We start from the raw sequence: 26,165 nt of genomic DNA on the forward strand, positions 1-26,165 counted from the left end.
ATGAACAAGAAACTTGTAATTTTAAAAATAAATTCATATTAAGGAATTACTTCATATCAGTAAGTACAGTAAAACTTCCCATTTCGGCCACTTCTAAAAAGCGGTCACTTCTGTTAGCGGTCAATTTTCAGTTGTTTGAATTAATCTTAGGGGAATTCCTATATTAAAATATTTCTCAATAACGTTAATTCCGAAAGCGGTCACCGGCCGCTTCAAAGGTACATTTTAGGGAAAAACCCATTAAATTTATTGCCCAATACCGGCCAAAAACCGAACCCTTCGAACCTTTTTTTTTGTCTAACAAGAGCTGTTTCAGGACACTTTAGGAAAGTCCAAGCAATAAACATTTATAATTTGTTTGAGAAATAGGTACAGAGAGTGACAAATACAATACAAATTCGTCAGTAGTTTGCTGAAATTTTTGGGAGATATAGAATCAGTTTAGTTTCTTACTCTGAAAGAACAGCAACCATGTCTTTGAAACGTAAACGTTTGTCTATTAAAGAGAAATTAAATATTGTCGCGGAAAGTGAAAAATATAACAGCAGTGCTCGAAAGTTGGCGGAAAAGTTTGGTGTTGGAAGAACGCAAGTGAACGACATTTTAAAAAACAAAGTGGAATTAAAAAAAATGTTTGAAGAAGAAGGATGCAATGCAGATAAAAAACGAAAGTTTCCTAAAACAGAAGGATTTGCAATCGATCAACTAGTTTACGAATGGTTTTGTAAGGCAAGGAACAAAAACATACCCATATCGGGAACCTTAATTCGGGAAAAAGCTCTTGAGGTATCTACATCCTTGAAACTTAGTGAATTTAAGGCTTCAACTGGCTGGTTAAATAAGTTTTGCAAGAGACATAATATTAACTTCAAAACAATTTGTGGTGAGTCTGCAGATGTGGATGAAGTGACTGTTGAAGACTGGAAAACAAAATTAACAGCAATCATTAAGGAATACGACACTAAAGACATTTTTAATGCAGACGAAACAGGGCTTTATTATATGGCAATGCCAAACAAAACCTTTGCTTTAAAGAATGATAAATGTGCTGGCAAAAAATCAGCTAAACAACGAGTGACACTGCTTTTCTGTTGCAGCATGCATGGTGAGAAGGAAAATCCGCTAGTTATAGGTAAGAGCAAAAACCCGAGATGTTTTAAAGGAGCGCATGTAGATAAATTGCCGATAGAATGGGTATCCAACAAAAAAGCTTGGATGACGACAGATATAATGACATCTTGGCTCAAAACCTTTGACACCAAAATGAAACGGCAGGGTAGAAAAGTTCTTTTATTTTTGGATAATGCCACGTCTCACCCAAAAATAGAACTTGAAAATGTTCGTATAATTTTTTTTCCTCCAAATACGACATCTCATTGCCAGCCGTTGGACCAAGGAATTATTCAAAATTTTAAATTAAAATATCGTCAATTTTTTATTAAAAGACTTTTGACTTTTACTAATACCGAAGAAACGATGGAAAAGGCTAAAGAGAGCATAAATTTGGCAAGTACTATGGTGTGGATAAGTACAGCATGGAAAAATGTTACATCGAACACTATAAAAAAATGTTTCCAAAAAGCGGGATTTGCAACCGTCAAAGGGGACGATGCATTTGACGAAGAGGACGACATTCCTTTAAGTCAGTTATCTTCAATTTTAAAAAACATGCCAGGAAGTCCAGATCTTAAAGAATATCTGACAGTCGATTCAGATGTCCCTACGGAAAATCCTAGTTTAGAGATGCAGGGAATAATCCAGGAATTTACAAACAACAAGGACAGACAGGACTCCACTCAAGCCGAAGAGGAAGAAGATGAAGGCCAAGACATTCTGTGTTCATCTATAAATAATATGAGTAAAGTATGTGAAAAATTAAGAGACATTCAGAATTTTTTGGTGATTCAAAACAAAGACGAACTAGCGGTTGATATTGCCCATACTTTGATGAAATTTGAAAGTGAAATTACAAAAATCAAAATTAAAAATTTAAAGCAGACTACCATTAATCAGTTTTTCACCATATAAAATAAGGTTATCATTCTGTAACTTTTTAAAGTCAATTGTACATATGTATATAAGAATACCTATGTGTAAAATACATATGTATACATTGTAAGTTTTTTTTTCAAAAATTCTTATGTAATAAAGTTTTTTTTGTAACAACTGAATTATTTTTTTGTGCCAAAAATCTAAAACTGAAGATCATTTATTAACATTTATTGTGTGTTTGTACTACATGCTCGTACTTAATTTTAATTACTTTGCACTTTTCCAAAATAAAGGCATTTTACATTGGTATCTGTATTTTATTGTTCCCAATAGTGGCCACTTCCCTTAACGGCCACATTCCTTTGAAAATTTTTGTGGCCGCTATATGGAAGTTTTACTGTATATTGAAATAGAGAGTCATTTTAGTAATTTTACGCACTGTCAAATAAATTGTATAACATATTTGATGAAACTAATGTAGCAAATAAATTACCAGGTGTAAAGCCAGCTATTATACAATTAATTTCAAAAGGGATAAAATAGACCATATTTTTGTAAGCCTCCGATTTATCAAGATTTAAACTGAAGTTTATGTATTTATATATAGTCGAGCATTTTTACTTGATTAAAAGTGTCTCGAATTTATATTGCTTTTAAGCACGCAAACTGGTATAAGATTTCGACTATTTGCACGAAATACCATAACTGGCTATACATAATTTTTTTTTTCTCAAACCACTCTAGGTTTGGAAAACACCTTATCCTTATAATATTTATTTGAAGCAAAACTTAATGGCCTTTTTGTTTCGTTTTGAATAAAGAAAGATATGAAAAAAAAATAAACGAAATGTTAACGAAAACTAAAGTTGTTTTTATTTGTTTTGGTTTGGATCTGGGTGAAAATAAAACTCAGGTTTTTATTTAGTGATTGGTCGACATTTCGACTAATATAATGTCTTTCACAGGGCTACAATACATTATCGTTTTTTTTTCATTCTCAGAAACCAAATATTGTCAAAATTAAAAATTTCAGTAAACTTTAGAAAACGTTAATTTCTTTCAAAAATTGGCCTATCGGCCTGTTTTTTAAATGGAATGATTATTTGCGGTCTGGGATCTACTGCGTTGGAGTCACTAAAACAACGAAATGTTAACGAAAATGTTTGAAGTTTACATTTTTATTTTTTATATTATAATACTATCTGACCTGGCAAACGTTGTCATAAAAAATATTTATTTTTATGAGAAAACACTGAAAACAGTCATTTTTATTCACGGGGTTGAAAATGATTGAATTACTAATATCTCTATTGAAAAATAGGGGTTGATGGTAGAAGGGTGAACATTTAGGGTTGTATGTATTTTTTAATGCCACATCATAAAAAAAATTAAAAAAATTGTCACGTTTATCGCTTAATAATAAATAACGCTTTATTGTACAAAAAGTCAAAATAGCTTCATCGACAAAGCATTTAAAAAATAAACAATAGCAAAAAAATACACAAATAATAAAAAATATCACACAATACAAATAAATCATACAATTCAAAAACATACGTCATTAAAATTACAAATAAACTAATCGAGAAAAAACTGTACGCAAACAAATAAAAAGAATTATCATCAAAAATGTACATTTAATTTATGTTTAGAATAGAATTTGTGTGTGTTGCTAAGCGGCAGTTTGCGATATTGTGGTTATTCTGTCATCGATAATATGAACAGACGTCATTTAACAGTAGAGGAAGCAAATCAAGCTATTGGGTTGCTTTTTGGCGGTGCGCGACAGATCGATGTGGCTGATCGATTTCAATGTGGCAGATTGTGGCAAAATCGGTAAACAATATTTCCTGTCATTTTTTGGATGTCTTCTTGTCTATAGAAATCTTTCCTCCTTGGGCAAACTATGTAAACATTTGAATATACGTATTCCGAATTAACATATTTAGTTAAAAGTGTTCTATGTTTATGGGTGCATACCTTTCTAAAAGTATTTATATTACGTATATGCATATGTTAACAATTCTATCTATATGTATTTTTTTCGGTTAGTACGTCGGCGTTCTGTGTTGACCTTTGAACATGTTTTATATTCTTCATGCATCGATAACCGTTTATAATAGGGATACTTATTAATCCTTTTGTTATTTAAATTTCTAACCGGGTTTGGACAACAATAAATAGGTAATATATTTTTATTTGTATTACTAAAACACTTTTGTTACTAATACCATTGAAATCGAATAATATAATCGATTTTTAACTGTATTTAAAATTCAAAATAGGAGGACAATTTGTTTTTATGCATTATTTCGTATTAATTAAAATATAAACTTATAGGCAGAATTTGATTTTAGTTGCAGTTTACGCCTTACTTAACTTTAATTGGTAAACTCAGATTATTATAAGCTTTAGAATTAGAATAAGTGGGAGGGGGGTTAATCTCTGCGACCTTAGAGATCTATTGTGTCCCCACTTTCTTGAGTTATAACTCATCATACAGTCCCAGGACTTCCTACGGAGACCCGTGTCCCTCACAGTCGAGGAGCTACGACCCAGGCCGGGTAGACGAAACGGTAGCTTGTGTCGCCTGTTGGGTTTAGAGGTAGGAGGTAGGCTCCCGACCCTTGGAGGAGGTGATAGCTTGTACGCCACTTGCGGAGGATGGTCTCACGCAAGTGTTAGCCACCTCTCCTATAGTTCTCTTTGGGTTTGGCCCCTTGGAACTTTCATTGTTACTGTTCCCAGTGTCGCTAGGGGGTTTCCCCACAGCTTCACCGGTGATGTTTTTATTACTATTATTACCAGATCTCATAGTGTTCCTATGAGTCGCTAGGGACAGTCGGTCCACTTCTACAGAGCCCCGCATGTAGAAGTAAGGGGTAAAATACAATGGGGTGCCAAGGTCGAGGCTGTCTGTAGCCCCGCCCGGTATCGTTATATGTCTTGGTGCAATTCCCTGGCCACGACACTACAGTCAGGGACAAGACGATGAGTGAGATGCTTCTTAGACCAAGCCAAGTGCTAGAGGGGATTCCCCCCAGCACCTGACCAGGAGCTTCCCCACCAACGACAAGGTCTTGCATCTCCTAGGGGAAGTGCATCTCCTAGGGGAAGATTATAAGCTTTAGTATTTGCCTTATTATACAGGGTGTCGCAGAATTGTTTTTTATCTAATCTACAAAGCACCCTGTGCGTTACTTATTATCGTTACTTTTTGATGTTATTCTTCATAATGACCAGGTGACTTTGGTGATTATTGTTGTGCACGATTGAATATGGTTCTCAGTGTCGAAGATTGTGCAAAAGTCATTGATCTTGTTGAAGATGGTGGAAATTATGAATATTCGCTTGGTCCTTGAAGAAGAATAGAAAAACATAACACAATAATATATATTGTAACGATGTTACTTAATTTTTGTGATAATTAATTTGTAGTGATTAAATTAATTAGCTTTTAATTATCAAATTATTTATAAAATAATTATTTTGTTAAAAGCAAGTAGTAGAGTCTTGGTTCGTTACGATCGATACTCGCGGTGTGCTGTTTTCCCCACTCCTGTAGAGGAGAGCAGTACCGTTAGAAAATCAAAAGTCGTAAGTCGTCAGTTGCTTGGTACCTGGTTTGGCGAATAGACGACAGCTCCGCTCTGCTCATCCGAAGGTAGAAACTCGACAGAAAGCCTCGCTTTCTAGAAAGTGCTCACCCGACTACTCCCCGCACTCTCCGTAAAATCCTGCCATCCTGTCTTGCGCAGTGTCTGTTCTAGTGTAGTGCTATGCCACGTTGTTCGTCAAGTGAAGCTCGTCGTTTGAAAACTTTCCTTTCAGTTTTCCTCGCTCAATCACGTGAACGTGTGTCTTAGCCAACGCCTTCGGAAAAGCGGTGAGCGGCTTTACATTAAATTTTGAAAGGCCGTTCTCAGCCTTTCAAAAGGTGGCTGACTACGAAGAGCAGTAGATAGCGTCCTTTGGTCAGTATTTTCACAAGTACTGTCGGGAGGCGTTTCCTGTGCCTAATCCATCCGTGATTGAAGGGAAAGCGTGAAAAACCTACAATTTTGACCGTGGGGTGCTGTTTTCACGTACGGTTGGATTGTGGGCTAGTGAACAAACGAAAGACGAGTTTCTTCTCCGGGTTAAGATAGGGTTTAACTAATAACTTCTTGATTTCGCGATCTTGCCACGCCTGCGCTACCCGATTTTCTTTTAGAAAGTAACAAGACACTGCGTAGCTGATTGAAGCGCTGTGTTGGGATCAGACGACTTTCGAAAGTCATCCTAATTTTCGAAAATTAACACATGCGCAGTGCATTCTCCGACCGCAAATTCTAGGGTGAGCCATCCAGCCATCGCCTCCATTTCAGGGCCGCGCATGCGCCCTTGGTTAGAAAATAGAAAGTCTCGCGCTTGCGTAGAATCTTACTCCGCGCCATTTTGCGCGAAACCTCTGAGCCAAAACTTTACGGCTGCTTCTCAATCAATTTGAGTTTAATAAAGATTGCTTATATTATTTTAATTTAAAACAGATTGTTTTATTTTGACTTTACCTGCACCCCTTCATACTTGGAGTCTCCACTGTTTAAAGGCTACCCGTCCTGGCAAACATGGACCTCTACCACTATAAATAACAGAGGTGGCGCCCGAGAGATCTAGATTTACCACTGTGCGTCAATAAAGTCCAAATTTTATCGTCAGGTAATAAAAATACGTGCATACAACTTGTTCTGCTATTGACAAGTTTTTTAGAGTTATTATTTTTCCCGTGTGCTCTTCAATTAGTAGTAAATACTGTAATAAATTATATTTGCATATTTCTTAAGTTATAGCATGTTTTGCTTTTTAGCTGTTTGCATTTAACTTGAATTATCTACCTTTTTTATCAAAAGGTAACAAAAAGTACTTGGATACAACTTGTCTTGCCATTGTCAATGTTTTTTCAGTTTTTACTAGATTTTATCGAACAGTAAAATTTATTACACAGTTAACTAACAGTCATAACTACTGTTCATGATAATCATAAAATTTAGAAAAAAATCCAAAAAAATTGACAATGGCAACACAGGTTGTATGCAAAGGTACTTTTATTACCTTACGATAAAATTTGGGCTCTCCGGGTAGGTAATTAAAGTAAAATGCAAACATCTATAAAGCAAAACATGCTATAATTTAAGAAATATGCAAATTAAATAATTAGTATACAATTTTCATATGGGGTTTCCATAATAATTATTAATAATAATTATCCTTATGACAATTCCATATTCCAAAGAATTAGGACAGAATAATATATCTAATATTTTAATATTAATGTATTCACTATAATATGTATAAGTAGAGTCTGATAAGGAAAATAACTTGTAGGTGTGGAGCCTGGAAAAGTGCCTTAGGATTTATAGGATCCCACAGATATGCTGTTAATCAATAAAACTAATACTGTATTTTTATTTTTCTACTTGCTATATTAAAATTCCTTAGTATTTTTAGTTGATCCCTCGTATACGGCCCGCGTTCTAACTGATAAAATAGCACTTCCGCTGCACCCGGTAAACGTACAAATTTTTTGTCACCTCGAAGGGTCACGGGCCGCCTTTGAAGTCAAAATAACAATAGAATTCCTTAGAGTGGGCCAACTGGTATGTATTCTTTAAACTGTGCCAATACCCCCAAACGACTGAATTTTACATCTATTTATCTGCAAGAGTATATTTCTTCGGGCCCGCCACTGACTTCCTTGTCGACATCAGAAAAACAATTTCGTTAAAAGATGAATTCGCGTTCGAGGAACAAGTGAGACATCGGGCGGCTTTATTAAAATAAATTTTCTCTCGTACATTGGCAACAAACAAATTTGAATTTAATAAGGCTTGTTTATATGCAAATATTTACTTTTAATTAAACAAGTTAGAGGATGAGTTGCAGACAAAATTAATTTACTTCGGAGTACGAATTTCTGGCGAAACGGCGGGTACGCCAAGTTTACCAAAACGACTTCTCTATTTGCTTCGTTGGATTTTATTCTGTGTTATTGTGATTGTCAGTTATTATACTAGAGGGAGTTATCCGGGAAAAAACTATAATTCTCCATTTAAAGTTCACAGTTAAAATTTGTGTGGTTAATTAGACAACTACTATGCAATCATCATTTTCTTTTGATATCTTGTGACTTTAAAAAGTGACTTTGAAATTATCAACTGATTGTCTCCTCCCGTGCCTCCCGTGTTGACTGCTTATCTACGTGACGTTTCAGCTTCCAGAACGATTTCGAAAAGCCGTGTCTTGTATCTTATTCTATTAGGCTATTAGGCTCTATGCTCTGTGGCCAAACCATAGAAAATTTCTACGGCAGTATCAAAAACTTTTGTAACATTTTGTTGATTGAAATATAGTTTAGTTTAAAGTAGTAATTTAGTTTAAAATTAGTTTTAGTAACTTAGTAGTTTTTAAATATTATTAGCTTTTCCCGCGATTTATTCGTCCGCATTTTTCCGTTCTACGTCTGTATGTTAAAAATGTAGAAAATTAATTTTCTACGTGTAGAAAATACGGTAGAAAATATTAAAATTTTTACCTACCTAACCCTGCTGTTGTCCCATAAAAAAATATTTATATGGCAAAACAACGTCTGTCGGGTCAGCTAGTATACAGGGTGTTTCAAAAAACATGTGCCATCTCCCGTGGGGAGATTCCTCACGTAAAAATTAGATTTATTATCAACATAGGTCTAATTCTGCCTTGTTTCGGCCTCCTTGATGAGATAAACGCAATTTTATTAATTTGCCTTGATCCAATTCTAATAGCAACCTTTAAAAAAAATAATATCATTAACTTGCGAAAGATTTAAATAAATACTCATTGATTTCTCATTAAAAAAAATATAAAAAAAGTTCCTATAAACATGGAAATGCATAGTTTTAGAGTTACAGGATGTTAGGTTGCTATTTTTTAATTGAAATTGCTGTAGGTTGGACTAATAGTAATAATACTTAATAATAATTTAGGTAAAATATATAATTTATTAATTTTATTTTTATTGTAATTTTATTAATTGTGATTCATAAAATTGCATTTATCTCATCAAGGAGGCCGAATTCGACAAAATATCAAGAGATATCTTTTAATTGGCATTAAACGGCCCAGTGCCTTCTATTAAAAGATCAGCCTGCGGGCGAGATTTATGACGTCACGCTAGTTAGATATAACGGATTAATAAATATGTTGTAGAATACATGGAAAACATAATTATTCTTCAGATTTTTGGTTTGTATTTTAAAAATGATATAGTTTACATGAAATATACATAATATACAGTTAATAACTACAACATATATACCTATTTATAATAAATACTTTGGCAAATAAACTATGAACCATACAAATGCAGTAAATGTTTTACAATGTACAAATAATGTATAGGTACATAAGATAATGGGTAAAATGTAAATATATTTTAAATTTTGGGGTTTGAAAATCGATCTAATTTAACAAAAAACATTCAATATCTACTAATAGTGATGTATTATTATTTACATTCACAAAATTTATATGTATATTTTGCAAGTATCAATGTTCGAAAAATTATATTTACAAATAATACAATATTATCTAAAAAAGGCGTCAGCGATGGCTATGAAATGAAGATCGCTAGCATTTTATATAAAAATTATTCTAAAATTTTGATTTTCTTGGGATTTTAGGTTCGGGAAAAACGCTGATTTAAGTTTTCATTTGGGTTTTCATTATTTTTATTTGGTTTAAAAAACGTTTCGGCTAACTATAGCCTTCATCAGTGTTGTGTCATATGAGAAAAATAGTGTCGAATATAATCCAAAAAATTACATATACAATATAATTCACACCTCATAATGTTTACTGCAATTAATAAACTAATATAAACTTATCAAAAGATGACCACATATTTTTTTAAATTATTATTCTTAACACTAAAATTATCTACATTGACTATGGAGTACGCAGTAAACATTATGTGTGTGGTGTGAATATTTTATATGTAATTTTTTGGATTATATTCGACACTATTTTTTTTCATATGACACAACACTGATGAAGGCTATAATGTTAGCCGAAACGTTTTTTTTAAACCAAATAAAATAATGAAAAACCAAAATGAAAACTTAATCAGCGTTTTTCCCCGAACCTAAATCCCAAGAAATCAAAAAATTTAGAATATTTAGAAACAAGGTTCAAGAATATCAAATTTTCCAAGATTGTAAAATTCTAGTTAATTATTTTATGTGTCAGTTATTTAGGGAATGTCATCAATGTTCATTTCCAAGCCAACTAGACGCCGATTTTTTTCGATGATACGGTATAATTCTTACGTAAAATGTAAATAACATTAGACCAATTAAAACAAAGAAATATGAATTTCTTAGTATTTTTAGTAACACCTTTATACTTAAAACTTAATTTTGTATTATGCAAATATACCAATTTTATTGTTATTTTATTCACATTGTATTCAGCCATCACTTAAAATATTTGATATTTATTTGGTATTATAAATAATCAACACTATTCATTAAAAATTACTGAACAAATATATGTTATGCTTGACATACATTATATATTATCAAACAAAAACACATTCTTCTTTTAAACTGTATCAGTCTTGTCTTTAGAAAAATCTTTTTTAAAATTTGAACTCAAAATAATAATCTTTTTCATGATCTTTAATACACATATTCTTTATTTTTCCCTAGATCATAATACCTACTGACATGTTTATCTTACGTGTTTGAATCTATCAAAGCTGCACCAACAACACTTGGAATGGAGATTCCACAATATGAATAAAATAAACATAATTGTCCAGTTTTCATTAATACTATCATGGGAGAATATTATTTTTAAATTTATTAAAGATATTTTCAATAGAATTCTCTTGATTTATAACTCGTACCCATTTTTCTTGCTCTTCCGGACACTTTAGGCTGCCTAGTATAACTATCCTTTCCACCAGGAACACAACAAAGATGAGGCATAGCACAAAAACACACTCCACTTAAGCTTTATTGATGAATTGTTAGAGTCTTAAAAAACACACACAAAAATCACGATGAGTAAAAAATGTATGGGCACTTTTAGGTTAAATCACTTACACAACGTGTAATTTTTCAATTTTTCTATTTTTTTTATGCGAAACCGAGAGTGACCATATATCTGGTAGTAGTTTATGTCACTTAAACAGCAAAATAATTAGTTTTTTGCACTACAATAAAAATAATACCAAAAATCATAGAGTTAAAACCAAAAATCAACCGACAAAATATGAAACGGAATCTAACCCAATATCAGACTGATCTTTTAAAGAACGGCAGTGAACGGCCTACATAATTTTGATATCAAAAGAAAAAGGTCAGTGGCGCACATGTTTTTTTCGAAAAATATTCCAGTGATAACTCATATGCACGTCCTGATAAATTTATCGACATTTTTTAATATTATATATTATCATTGGAATTTCGGTTCAACATCAACACCCACCGTTGCCTCACTGTAACTACGCTTATGCCACCGGGATATGCTCGATCTCGATGGTCTCAGCAAATCCAGTAGTCCCAATAAGCCGTTGAATTGTGAAGTTCGGGAAATCAAAACTATATAGGGTGATCCGAACTGTATTTCGGAAACTCAGCAGCATATTCTGCAAATAAAAATAAATAAAAAAGTTCGTATAAATGTATGTCCTAAGATGCTTAGTTTCGGAGATACAAGGTGTAGAAGTTTCATTTTTATTTCCATTTTGTTTAGAAAGGAAATAAAGAAATGATTGATTGTTTTTAATATACTCGACAAAATAAAAATTCCTGCTAAAATGAAAACACGTGGTACGAGGTATCTATTGTTTCCGAGGTCCCATTGGTCACTCTATAATTCCGTACATCGTGTATTTACTGTCAAAATCATTTCTGAAGTACATGGCTACCTGGATGAAAATTGGATACTGTTTTTGACATCGTCAATTTGGATGGGTCAATATGAAAGAACTCAGTACAATTGCTTGGTTGTATTTAATACGTTTACCGCGTAGTATTTTAATTACTTAGTTCATTATTTTTAAAATTGGCCGAGAAAACGCGGTATATCCATAAATTTTTAGACCGGTTCTGTTTATATAAATCATATTTAATGCATCGAACTATAAGCAGGTTCAATAACTGTTTTGAAGAGTAATAATTTTGATTTATTACTTACTGTGTAAACATACCGAGCAAAAGAATATTAGATCTCATGTGACTTTTACGTAAAAAATTTATAAAAATCGCTAACATCAACCGATTTAATTAGATATTTAGAATTGAAATAAGTCAATACTTATAGTCATATATTGACGAAGAAATAAACACGTTGAATAGATAAAGCGATTTAACTAAAATAATAAATTTGGGAAAATCGATTTACTTTTAATAAATATTAATCATTGGAATTTTTGTTCAAAAAATGATGGTAAAACAGTTTCCTCACTGAAGTTTTGGCACAAAAACACCAAATTTATCGATTTCGATGGTCTAAGCAAATCCAGTAGTCATCATGTTTTGATTTTATGTCAAACCAAAATATACAGGTATGATAATTTCGATTCCGGAAATCTCGAAAACCATTACTGCAAATAATAATTTTACCAAGAGACGTTTTTCACGTAAAAAACGTCGTGAATTTATATTTTTTTACTCAGTAGTTTTATACAGGTACGGACGAAAAGTTATTACTCTTCAAACCAGCTAAAAAATATGTAGGTGGCGCCCCTTACTAATAGGAGTCATATTGACATCAAAATCAAATTTGTCATGTCAAAAAACTCCCAGACACCAATTTTCATCCAAATATTGACTTTACTTCAGAAATTATTTGGAAAAAATCGAAATAAAAATGAAACTTCTACACCCTGTATCTCCGAAATTAAGGATTTTAGGACATACATTTATACGAACTTTTTTACTTATTTTTATCTGCAGAATATGCTGCCGAAGTTTCCGCAATACAGTTCGGACCACCCTGTATAGAAGTTTAAAAATCAGAATGTACAAAATAGTGATACGACCAATAGTGCTGTATGCATGTCAAACGTGGACGTTCAATGCAACGGAAAATTCGGGCCAGAAATTTGGTAGAGCAAAATACTGAGGAAGATTTTTGGATGAAAGAAGATTGTATTGACTAAGAGTGGGTCCCATGGGACTCCATTGCGGCCGCGAGGGCCTATTGTGGCTAAAAAAAAAGAAGATAGACAACATATGGACCAGAAGAACAAATGAAGAATTAAAGCAACTATATCGGGCACCAAGTATAACGGGAGTAGCCAGAGCGCAAAGATTGAGATGGCTGGGACACATTGAAAAAAGGGCTGAATCAAGAGTTCCCAGAATAAAAATCTTGGGAATTTTGTTTAAGTGTAAACCTAAAGTTTAGGATGTCAAATTATTTTAACTTCTATAGGGTGGCTCAAAAAAATGTGAGTGGATCGGGATGATTTTTTTAAATGGAACACCCTGTATATTATTGCATTTTTGTCTTCCTTTCAGACCACTACATAATCCTAAAATATGAGTAAATATATTTGGATAGTTTCAGAGATATTAATAAATAAATAAAAATATAATATTTTTCAGCCTTTCTTAAAAAAATATTAAAAATACAAGAACTGTCCTGAAATCAAAGTTATATTAGGTACCTATTTAGTTCCGATGGTCTGTACTTACTTTGCTCTAAATATGGTAATCGTAAATCATACAGGATGTTTAAAATTCTACGCCAAACTTTCGAAAATATAAAATAATTTTTCTTTGTTTTTTCAAACGGAACACCCTGTATATTATTTTTTGCAATAGATGGACAATTAAGAAATGAACATTTTTGGTAGAGTATTTCAAAATTTTTACAAAAGGTGTCGCAGGTATTTGCGGTTTTATATTTCACATGGCATTTTCCACAGCAAATTCTTATCAAAGCCACTCAATAATTTTTCTCTCGTATTTTACCGTTGAGAGTAAAATCTGCGTAACCATTAAAAATTTTGAAATACTTTAAATACAAAAAATGTGTATTTTATACTTTAAATACAAAAAATGTTCATTTTTTAATTCTCCATCTAATAAAAAATAATATACAGAGCGTTCCAGTTAAAAAAAAAAACAAAGAAAAATTATTTTATTTTTAGAAAGTTTGGCGTAGAATTTTGAACATCCTGTATGATTAAGATTGTGATATTTTAGTAAAGCAAGTTTAGACCATCTAAAGTAAATACCTAATATAGTTTTGATTTCAGGACAGTTCTTGTATTTTTAATATTTTTTTTAAAAAGGCTGAAAAATATATATTTATTTCTTAATATCTCTGAAACTATCGAAAATTATTTACTCATATCTCAGGATTATGTAAAGTGATCTATAAGTAAGCTAAAAATGCAATAATATACAGGGCATTCCATTTAAAAAATTACCCCGATCCACTCACACTTTTTGGAGCCACCCTATAGAAGTTAAAATATTTTCCTGAAATACATCCTGGTACATAATTTAGGTTTGCACTTAAAGAAAATTCATAAGTTTTTTATTCTAGGAGCTACAGCTGCCCGACGCACTATTACTGGACTCTGTATACATATAAATAATGAATATATGTATGTATACAGGGTGCTACAAATTGGAGGTTCGAGCATAGGTATCTCGGAAACCGGAATAGATACGAAGATAGTTCAAGGGGGGCAAAATTGCGCCTTGAGATGTTCACCAAGATGCTATTAAAAAAGTTCTAAAAATTTCAAGGATTGCAATTTCAATCAATTTGGAAAAAACGGATTTTTTGGAAAATCAATTTTGTTTTCTCCTGTCGTTACTTTTTAGAAAATCAAAAAACTAATTACACATTCTCATTACTATTTTATTAGGGAGATACAGAGGCCAACTTAATTTTTTAAATACGGACCTGCATTTTTTATTTCAGCTTTTGAAAGACTTCGGTCTCCTGAGTACAATGATATGCCACACTTGATACTTTTTTTTTGTTTTGGATACCTTAACAATAAAAAACTGTTTAATTGTTATTTAAAATAATTTCAAGTCCGACTCAGGTTTTTTAATTTATGTAATCTGATTATATTCAGCACAACAATATTGATCAGCGCTAATTAACATTGAATAAGGAAAATCACACGCCAATTGAAAGATTCAAATAATTAATATCCAGATCAGCAATTTAAAGATATATATTATTTTTAACTATTTTATTGTGAATTTGAAATCCCAGTGTACGATCTAATAATATGCATAATATTAATCGTAGTTATTATAAATAAATCAACTTACAAACTAGTTTCTAATGCTCTGCATGTTCGAAAGGGTTACCACCCTCCATAATGCACAAATTTATTTTTTGTTCAATCTTATTTATAGCGCTTTGAACAGATCTTCTTGGACTTCCGAATGCATTTTGTACTCTTTAATAATTGTTTTTTATTACTCGTTAATTGTTTTTGTACTCTTAATGTTGAAATGTATTGATTTCAAATGTCCAAAACAATTTTTATTGTGATTTTCTTTATTCAATGTTAATTAGCGCTGATCAATTTTGTTGTGCTGAATATAATCAGATTAAATAAGTTAAAAAAACAGCCAGATTTGAAATTATTTTAAATAACAATTAAATAGTTTTTTTATTGTTTTACCCAAAACAAAAAAAAGTATGAAGTGTGGCATATTTCGTTCGTATACTCAGAAGACTGAGGTCTTTCAAACCCTGAAATAAAAAATGCAGGTCCGTATTTAAAAAAATTAAGTTGGCCTCTGTATCTCACAAATTATATATAAGCTAATTTGAAAATCTAAAAATACTATCAGATAGCCCTAATAAAGTGGCTATGAGAACGTGCAATTAGTTTTTTGATTTTCTAAAAAATAACGACAGGAAAATATAAAATTGATTTTCAAAATAATCCGTTTTTTTCCAAAAATGCAGTAATTCTTGAAATTTCCAAAACTTTTTTGATGGCATTTTAGTGAACATCCCAAAGCACAACTTTGCCCCAATTTAACTATGTTCGTATCTATTGCGGTTACCGAGATACCAATGTTCGTACCTCGAATTTGTAGCACCCTGTATAATAATGGGAAACATAAATATTTTTCCCATGTTATGTCCAATCCTTTTATTGTTGTTATTTTATTAAAATATTCATTCATATTGTGAATGATTATTTTACTATTTTACTATTTTTTATAGAATTACGACATATACATTTTTTGATGACAGTAGTTAGATAAAATATAATTAGCGCCTCGACCGATAACATGTTCTAATTACTTTTTATCATTTAATTTGATTTATTACTTAATCTGCATACCGTGCTGTTTTACTAAGCCTATTAACATTATAATATATTTTGTAATACATTAATGTATATGTCAGCCGAGATGTCAGCTAAAAAGTGAAATATGTTCTATAATCTTACATAAAAAAATGTAATCTTGATATCTAAATATTAAAATGAAATAAAATCCTTATAGCCGGAAATATAAATTCTCTTCCTTAAAGCAGAACCTTATTCGGGAAAATTTAATCATTTTCTTTTTGAAGGAACTTTAAAATTTGAAAATGGACGTGAACGAGCTTATTTTAAGCGTATAACGACACTGTTTTTAATTAGAAAAAAGAAACTTTTAAGAGTAAGTTGAAGTAGTTTTATGAGTTTCTAGTTAATGTATTTCGTTTTATACGGTATGTCCCCGGATTGTCTTTACAAGAGAAAACCCTTTTTTATTATTAGCATTTTGAGAAAAATTTTTCATAAAAAATTTTGCTTGTTCTAAAATGGCTAATCTCGTTTATACTTTTCCAAATTTCCATACCGTTTTCGAGAAAAATAAGAAAAACTTGAAAATATGGTTGAATTTATTTCCATATTTCTAATATTGGTTGAATATATTTCCGTAAGTCCTAAAAATCAAAACGCGTTTCTATGGTAATATAACTTCGTTTTCATTCTTTGATAGATTGTTATTCATAGAATTTTAATTAATGTAATATTTGTTGTTGTTTTAAAATGTTAAAGAAGCACAACATTTATTTAGTTCAATGCTACGGAAAGGGTGATGACAGTTATCGGAAAATGGAAAAAAGCATAGGTACTTTAACAACAGCAAAGAATATGACATTAATCAAAATTAGTAATAACCAGTCTTTTGATTTTTAGAACCTAGAAAAAATTCCACCATATTTTCATGTTTTTCTTAATTTTCTCCAAAACGGTATGAAAATTTGAAAAAGTATAAACGGGATTAACCATTTTAAAATAGCATTTTTTTATGAAGAATGCATTTTTCTCAAAATGTCAATAATAAAAAAGTTTTTCCTCTTATAAAGATAATACAGGAACATACTGTATATTTATAAATTTTGAACACCACAAACCTACTTTATTTTCCTTTTTACATAATATATCGTTTTTTTTTCATTATAATTTGGTCTTTTTGATTTGGTGGTTTTGTAAGAGTGTTTGGCGTGTTTTAAATGTTTAGTGTTGTAAATTTCTTGAAATATAAGGGCTATAAAGGAGGGCGACTGAATGGGTATCGGCGGGAGCGAGCGGCACGTAATTTTTAGTTTACGTTGAAATAAATGTAAAGCTCCGCGCGCACTGCATCGGATCGGACCGACCAGCAAAAGCGACTGCGACCATCGTACATATAGACGGCGCCGGCGCACAGAGGGGCCTAGACCCATAAAAGTTACCAGAAAGTCGAAAATTGAAATATGAGATTTAAGCAAAAAAATACTCGCAAACTATGCAAAATTCTTCTCTTTATTTGATCATGCCAGCCCTGGATCAGCATCTCCAGTAGAACACCTGCTGCAGCTTGTCAAAGTTGACAAAAATCCAAACGTAATAAATTAATATTTTTTAATGAAAATATTGCTCAATTTCAAAGTGGTATTTCTTTATAACGAAATATAATAAAATTAAAATTTAAATGGCTAACACTAACTCCGGTAAGTGTAGATTATTTCTATAGAAACTGTTTTTGGATACTTTGATAGCTTGAGCAAAATAATTAGGTTACAGTTAAAAGTGAACAAATTCTGCAAAACAATTTAAAGTTGTTGATTTATCTGTCCAAAAAGTTAATGATACCTTTATATTCCCCAAGCACTTTAATTAATTGTTAATATACAAGCTCTTACCTTTAATTTGGTTCTAAAACTTACTGCTGTTTTGTGCTGATTAACTAGAAAATTATAAATTTGAAATTTGAATACATAGGAATAGGACCCAACATAACATATTATTTTGCAATATAATTTTTCCATATCATTTTTTGTTTTTTTTTAGACTTAAATATTGAAATAAGCTACAGTGATTTGTGAAAAACAACAAAGAATGCTCATCAAGGTTTTAAGGCCTTTAAGACGTTTAGAAGTTAAATAAATTTATTATTTGCTTGTATAAAATGCATTAGCTTTTGACATACCTCGGCTGATGTCTCGTACTATAATAAAATCTTTTAAATCTTTTGACAAAATATTATTTTACGACTTAAGAAAGCATTTAGAAGCAGTTTTAATAGATATGAAATAAAATTAGATTTTTCGGTATCTTTTCGGGCTCGCTGCCCCACTGTGCGGCGTCCACTAAAACATTTCGGCCTGTAGAGGCCAGATTCCTACTTCTACCTATCTACGATAGTCGAGTCACCGCCTTCGCCGTTTCTCGCCGGACTGGTACCGATTCAGTGCGCGTACACCTTAAGCCCGCGCACCGCATTAGATCGGTGCGCTTCGAGCTATCGGCGCCATTCGAGCTGTCGGCTCCATCAAGCGAAATCAGAGAATGCATGGGAGGGGGACGAATAGTCTACGCCGAGCGACTGTTTTTAGTGGAGCGGTTTTACATTAAACATTTCCGATGAATTATTAATCGAAAGTGCACGAGACCATATCATACTTAATATGCGGTCCTATATATAAAAAATTCTTACAAGCACGTAACCCATATTCTTTAATACACTTATTCAATAACTGAATTAGAAAACCTTCCGATTAAACCCATTTATTTCTCATCTCGTTTTGATTATCTCACATTATTATGGAAATCTAATTTAAATATCGTCAAAAAACTTATATTATTTAATTTTTGGTTTGTTTTGACGTTAGTAATAACAGCTGATAAATAATGTTACTATGTTGATCGCTCCGTACAAGGTACAAATAGAGGAAATAATATTTATGTTTAAATAAAATATTTGTACGTATATCTGCCGTATGATAAAAAACGGCGTCCAGTTGGATGGGAAATGACGATTGATGACATTTCGATCATACGGTACTATAAAATAAAAACTATATGTTTTTTCTTGTTTTAATTTTCTTTGACTTTTTTACTATATTTTAAGGTTTTAAAATCTTGGTTTTAAGTTAGTAGTGAATAAAACGAAACTTTTGTTTACATTTTGTTTAATGATTGTCGTTTCGACCAATTTTAATTCGGTCTTCTTCAGAATCTATAATATACAACACTATTTTATCACTAACAATGTGTTTAATATATAATTTTACTTACCACAAACGTAGAACATCATTTATACGTATATTATAGATTCTGAAGAAGACCGAATTAAAATTGGTCGAAACGTCAATCATTAAACAAAATGTAAACACAGGTTTTGTTTTATTTACTACTGACTTAAAACAAAGATTTTAAAAACTTAAAATAAAAACTATATATAAATGTTTGTAATGACACTTATTTAAATTAAAAAACTAAAAATAGAAGTTTTATTTGACTATTTTTCATATCTACTGTTTGACCAGCGGATCTGAAGCTACGGAAGGAATGCGAGAAAAAAAAAATCGATATTGCCACGTTTATCTATAAAATTGCAAAATTGCCAGACACGAACTATAAACTTAATATATTTTTATTATATATAAAGTGTTTAGCATATATTCTGACGTATATTATTAAGGAATTTTAACGTAGTTCATATTGTTCGATATGTTTTATTTAATAACTTATTTCTTTCATTCTGTATAATCTGCTTATTATGAAAGTTGAAGATTTTTCAACGATATCATTAGCAAACCGGCATCGCCGCACATGGTCGCCTATTCGTCGAACGCGTTGGCCAGAGTACGTCACAGGATTTGTTACCGCGGTTGCCATGGCTTTACGCCTTTCCTATTCGCTTGCTTTATCCCCAACTTCACGGTCTCTTCTGAAGAGTAGGAATATTGAATACTATTGATATATCCAGTGGCCGTGTAATTTTTGATCATTATTACTTTATTTCATTATTTTTATACCGATTTATCTAAACTTTGTTCCTATCTTTTTTCGTATATTTGATAAGTTAAGTTGTGTTTTTGTTATCTTGTTATAATGTTTTCGTTCGTAGTTTTTAATTATTAATATCAAGTTTGATCGACTATATTTGTGCTAAAATAAATAAATTTGTTGAGGTAAGACACTACATAGTCCAGACAAGAGAAATAATAGCTAATTTATATAGGTAAGTTAATAATAACGTGGATGAAATCTCATTTGTTTTATTTCTTGTGTTCCTGTAGCAAGGTTTGCGATGAAGAAGCTACAGAGAGTTCGCTTTAGTTGCTAAGCAAACTTGAGCGGATATTTTTTTATACCGGAGTTATCGGCTATGAAAAATACAGAAAGATAAAAAAGGCTGAAAACTAACTGACCAAAATGATATCCAGCTCTGGAAAGAAACGACCACGTGAGACTGCTGTCGAAAAGCTCGGCGACTTTTTCGAAGTGAATTTGATAAATAATAGATTTATCTCGAATTCAAACTCGTCCCCACAATTAGAAAGCTTTGCAAAAATTGCAGGAAGAATCGAATTTTCCTTTTTTTGCAGGGAAGCGCTTAGGGGTTATTAAAATCAAATGAATTTTTTTGGCGTAAATGTCAAAATAACAGATAAATATTAATGGAGCGGCCCATTATGTGCAGAGATATAAATATATACGCGAAATTTGAAAATATAGCCAAGTATTATATTTGGGATGAAACATACTGGGTGAACAATGACCTAACAACTAAAAACTGCTGTGGGCGATACAATATCAGTGTAATAGGCAATATTGGATCTACTACAATTGATAAAATTATGTTTGCTTCCAAAGTTAACTATTTTCAAGATTTTTTTGCTGGAAATAGTTATATCTAAAATTATGTATTATAGAAAAAAATATAGTTAGTACAGATATATAAATAAATATACCTTTGCTTTGTTTTTAAAGAACAAATTAAACCCTTTTGAATGATACCAAATTTGTTAAAATCGGTTAAGCTAAGAGTCATGTAGTATATTTGATTCCCATCTTACACTCTATTTCACTAATTTTATGTGGTTTGTTAAGATCTAAATATATTAATGTGTGTTTGGTTAAGATCTAAATAATATTAATTTCCATCATAAAAGCATAAAATATAAAGGTGCATAAAAATATAAATAGTAATAATACTTTATAATTTTTTGAAATGCCAGACAATTTGGCTTCTGAATAAACTTCTCCTCGTCTATGCTCAAATTTATGCTGGTGACGTACTATCGACCGTCGATCGTGCGACTCCAGTGCGCGGCTGCAATCGTCCGACCGGTCGTGCCGCTCGCACCGCTCGCTCTCGCCGATACCCCTTCAGTGCGCGCGGAGCTTAAGGCGGGTTCTCACCTGTCAGTTTCGCTGACGCAGTCTGACTGATTCAGTGATACTGAACAAATAATGAACGTCAGAACACATTTTCATGTTAAATGATCAGTAAATTCGTACTTTCAGTTAAAGTGAAAACCAGTTCTACTTTTTCATTTTGACTGATCATTATCGAATAATGAATAAAGAAACGAAGCGTAAAGACGCACTACATTTTCGTGATTTGTTCAGTTTACAAGTTTTGAGTTAGATTAATAATTCGCGTTAGCATTTAGCTTGCCAAAGTAATTTTTAAAACGCTTCAAAATGGTTTCCGATGGCGTGATGAACACATGGATGCATTTTTGGACAATTATAGAAAGTATGAACGCTTTGGAATATCACCAACGACTTATACAAAATAGGGTAGAACGAAAATGCTTATGTCCAGCTTCGCAGCGACATGCAAAATACCAGAGTTAACGGTCGCTGATGTTAAAAACAAGATCAAAACAATAAGAACAAATTGCAAAAATGAATTAACGAAGATATTAAAATCTGAAAAAAAGAGTGGAAATAGGATTTTCGAAATATACATACCACGTTTATTTTTGGTTTAATAGATGCATTTTTTGAGAGAGAGTATGTGAGGCAAAGGGAAAGTACATCTAATTTGGTAAGTAGGTTTATTTATTTATTTGACAGAAATAAGTACAATTTATTATTTGTTTAACAAAATAATATTTTTCTCATGTGTTGTTTTTGCCAATCATTTTTAATTGCCAAGGCACTGCTTCAGTAGTTGAAAATTTTCAGCATATGCATCTCGAACTGCTTTTTGCTGCATGGCTGTGATTATTACTGGAATAAGTATTACTTAAAGGTGCTATTCCGTGAATTTGAGCATCACGCCATGGTAGCACAGTAACACAGCCTACAGTTATATCCTCGGTATCAACGTTTCCAGGTGTAATATAGTGATCTGTAGTTTTCTCAGCCAATTATAAATTGCATGTAGTCTTTATGACTTTAATAATGGTACTTGTAGCTAGCGGAATCAGTTTCTCGAATATTCTAAATCTGGAAGTCAGTATACCAAAGGCATTTTCAACGATTCGTCGTGCTCTTGATAAGCGATAATTGAATGTTGTTGGCATTCTGTTAATGGTCCAGATCTACTGTAGGGTTTTAAAAAGGTTGGTTCTTAATGGAAACGCATCATCTGCTACAAATACTCCGTTTGAGGGTAAATGAAGAATATTTTGTTCCATAGCCTCATAGAAAGACGATTTCGAGAATACTCTAGTATCATTAACACGACCATTGGTACCAACATCTATGTACGAGAAACAATAATTTGCATCTACGACTGTCATCAAGATAATGCTGAAGGAATGTTTGTAATTGAAATATTCAGAGCCAGTTTTGGTGGACAGCGTATTATTACGTGTTTACAATCGATCGCTCCCAAACAATTGGGAAAATGCCAGCGGTGATAGAATTCTTGCTGGATACTCCGCCACTCTTGTTCCGTTTCTGGTACCTGCAAAAAAAGTAGATATTTTATGTAATTTTTACCATTTTTGTTACACAAAAATATAATTTTTAATATTGATCTAGTAAGTGCTTTGTAACTTTAGAATATCTTTTTTCAGAATTCTGCATCACTGACACCTGACGATAGTAATTCAAGCCTCCAGTCGCATTCAGATGCTGCACAGGAAAATAACCTGAATAGCATTGGAGTCGAAAAGCAACTACCCACTGCTTCCATTCGAACACCACAATATTCTAGAACACCAAAACAAAGAAGTGCCATGAAACGTCCATCCACCATGTCACAAATAGAAAATAGCGTTAACAAACTGGAAAAGATTTCCAAACTTTGCCAGAACGATGATGAAGACGAGTTTGATCTTTTTGGTAAACACTCGCGGTGCAATTAATGCCACTTGACAGGGCTCTTATTTGTCAAGAGAATCTTCAAGCTGTTATGAGGCAGGAGAGATTATATCAACTGAATAGTAGCCATCAAAATCAAGATCAGCTACACAGCAATTCATCATACCAAAGTACTCCCGCAGCTTCGCCGCTAGATTTGCACAACTCTGACTCAGTTCAATCACATTCGAGTCAAAATAACGATACTGACGACACATCATGTACTGATTTGCAACCACAGATTTTAAAAGTCATTGACGTAGACGAGACTTCTACCCAACAAAGTCAAGATATCATCTCTCAAGCACTATTTGGTATAAAATGGTAGTTATATTGTAATTTTACATGTTAAATAAATAATTATGACCTAGAATAAAGTTTTGCCTACTTACCTTAATAAAATCTTGCAGAACATCATATATTGCATCGCACACATGTGGAATAAACTGAGAAATACTGTTTTTTGGTACCCTGTATAGTACAGCAAGGCTGGAAAAACAATCGCCTGTTGCTAAATACCGAAGTGTTATTTGTAGTTTTAATTTAGCCGGTAAAGCCTCTCTCATGACGGTATGGCTTTTTTGTATTTTTGGGGCAATTTTTTGCAGAATCTCCTGAAATTTGTCTTCGCTCATTCTTAAGTGGTTTCGATACGAATCACAATCTTCCAAAGCCAATTCTTTTAATATAGTTTCACTAGCACCCCGTTTATTTCTTCGCAATATCCAGGACCTGACCCACCACCTACGACGTTTTCTTCTTTTCTGACTCACCAGAATAGTCTGTAATTCATTTGCTAATTGTAAACAAACTTCGCGAACACCTGGTTTCAATTTTGTTTTAACCATTCTCATGTCTACGAAATTACCACGTTAAAATGTTTGGACCAACTGAATACTGAATGTAGCAAAACATGAAACGTGTGAATACAATCGTTCTTTTTTATTTTTCAGTGATAATGAATCAGTCAGACTGCGTCAGCGAAACTGACAAGTGAGAACCCGCCTTTAAAGGCGGGTTCTCACTTGTCAGTTTCGCTGACGCAGTCTGACTGATTCATTATCAATGAAAAATAAAAAACAACGATTGTATTCACACGTTTCATGTTTTGCTACATTCAGTATTCAGTTGGTCCAAACATTCTAATGTGGTGATTTCGTATAGACATGAAAATGGTTAAAACGAAATTGAAACCAGGTGTTCGCGAAGTTTGTTTACAATTAGCAAATGAATTACAGAATATTCTGGTGAATCAGAAAAGAAAAAAAAAACGTCGTAGATGGTCAGGTCCTGGATATTGCGAAGAAATAAACGGGGTGCTAGTGAAACTATATTAAAAGAATTAATTAACTTAACTTGTAAACTGCACAAATCACGAAATGTAGTTCTCACGCTTCAGTTTCTATTCATTATTCGATAATGATCAGTCAAAATGAAAAAAAGTAGAACTGGTTTTCACTTTAACTGAAAGTACGAATGTACTGATCATTTAACATGAAAATGTGTTCTGACGTTCATTGTTTGTTCAGTATCACTGAATCAGTCAGACTGCGTCAGCGAAACTGACAAGTGAGAACCCGCCTTTTATCAGTCAGACTGCGTCAGCGAAACTGACAAGTGAGAACCCGCCTTAAGGCTCCTATAAATCGGTGAATCGTTAAGCTGCAGGTATTCATGATAAACATGTATCTGTGAAATTATTATTAGTATTTTTAATTTAATATTTATAGAATTGAAAATATTAAATATTTTTATATCTTCTTTTTTAAAATTTAAAAATATGTTCAATATTTTTGAGAATATTTGCGATATTTCCCAAACACGGTTGGACTTTTTTTCCATTTTTCTTGAAATATTTCCGTTTACTGCACTATACCGGGTGCGTCTCAAAAGTGGCTCACCCCTATAACTTTTTTATTTTTTCAGATGAAAAAACGACATTTGGTATGTTAGTATATAACATAAATTAGGATTGATTGATGTTTTCAATTGTTTTTGGTCACTTCCTGTTTCATCGGAAATGATTACAACTTTCGGTTTTTACTTTATTTGATAGAAAATGTCACTGTGAATAGAATGACATATCATGTCAACTTTTGACATTTTGAAATTTCAATCTAAAGTGCCATGGTTATTTTTAAAAACACTAATTTTTAATCAAAGAGCCTTGAAAAAATAGATTTGATCGTCTACTGTTTTTCCTGGCGGGTTAAAAGATGCCCAAATCGTATTTTTAATCATATCTCAATTTTTATCAAATGGAACAAGGGTGGCTCATTACCATATTTGGAAAACGCATTTTTGCCGAATAATTGGGTACCACACACTTGGTATTTCCAGTCAAATTGTTGTTATGAACCGTATGTTACAATTTCAAAGAAACCATATGCGAAAATGTCAGAAGTTGACTATGATATATCATTCTATTCAGAGTGCCATTTTCTATCCAATAAAGTAAAAAATACCTAGGGTGTCATTTAAAAATCAAAAGTTGTAGTCATTTTCGGTTAAACAGAAAGTGACCGAAAACAACTGAATAGGTCATGAATCCTAATTTATGTCAAAT

At 32.2% G+C, this 26,165-nt stretch overlaps 1 protein-coding gene across 1 annotated transcript; it reads left to right on the top strand.

Moving 5' to 3' along the window:
* Positions 1-378: 378 nt before the first annotated feature.
* On the top strand, positions 379-2,028 carry LOC115891185 (tigger transposable element-derived protein 6-like). Its single transcript, XM_030911589.1, has one exon. It carries the CDS (start codon positions 472-474, stop codon positions 2,026-2,028), a length of 1,557 nt encoding a protein of 518 aa, XP_030767449.1. The 5' UTR covers positions 379-471.
* Positions 2,029-26,165: the final 24,137 nt, after the last annotated feature.

This window comes from Sitophilus oryzae, unplaced genomic scaffold, assembly GCF_002938485.1.
Source record: "Sitophilus oryzae breed Bouriz unplaced genomic scaffold, Soryzae_2.0 scaffold_979_pilon_pilon, whole genome shotgun sequence".
Classification (NCBI taxonomy): Eukaryota; Metazoa; Arthropoda; class Insecta; order Coleoptera; family Curculionidae; genus Sitophilus; species Sitophilus oryzae.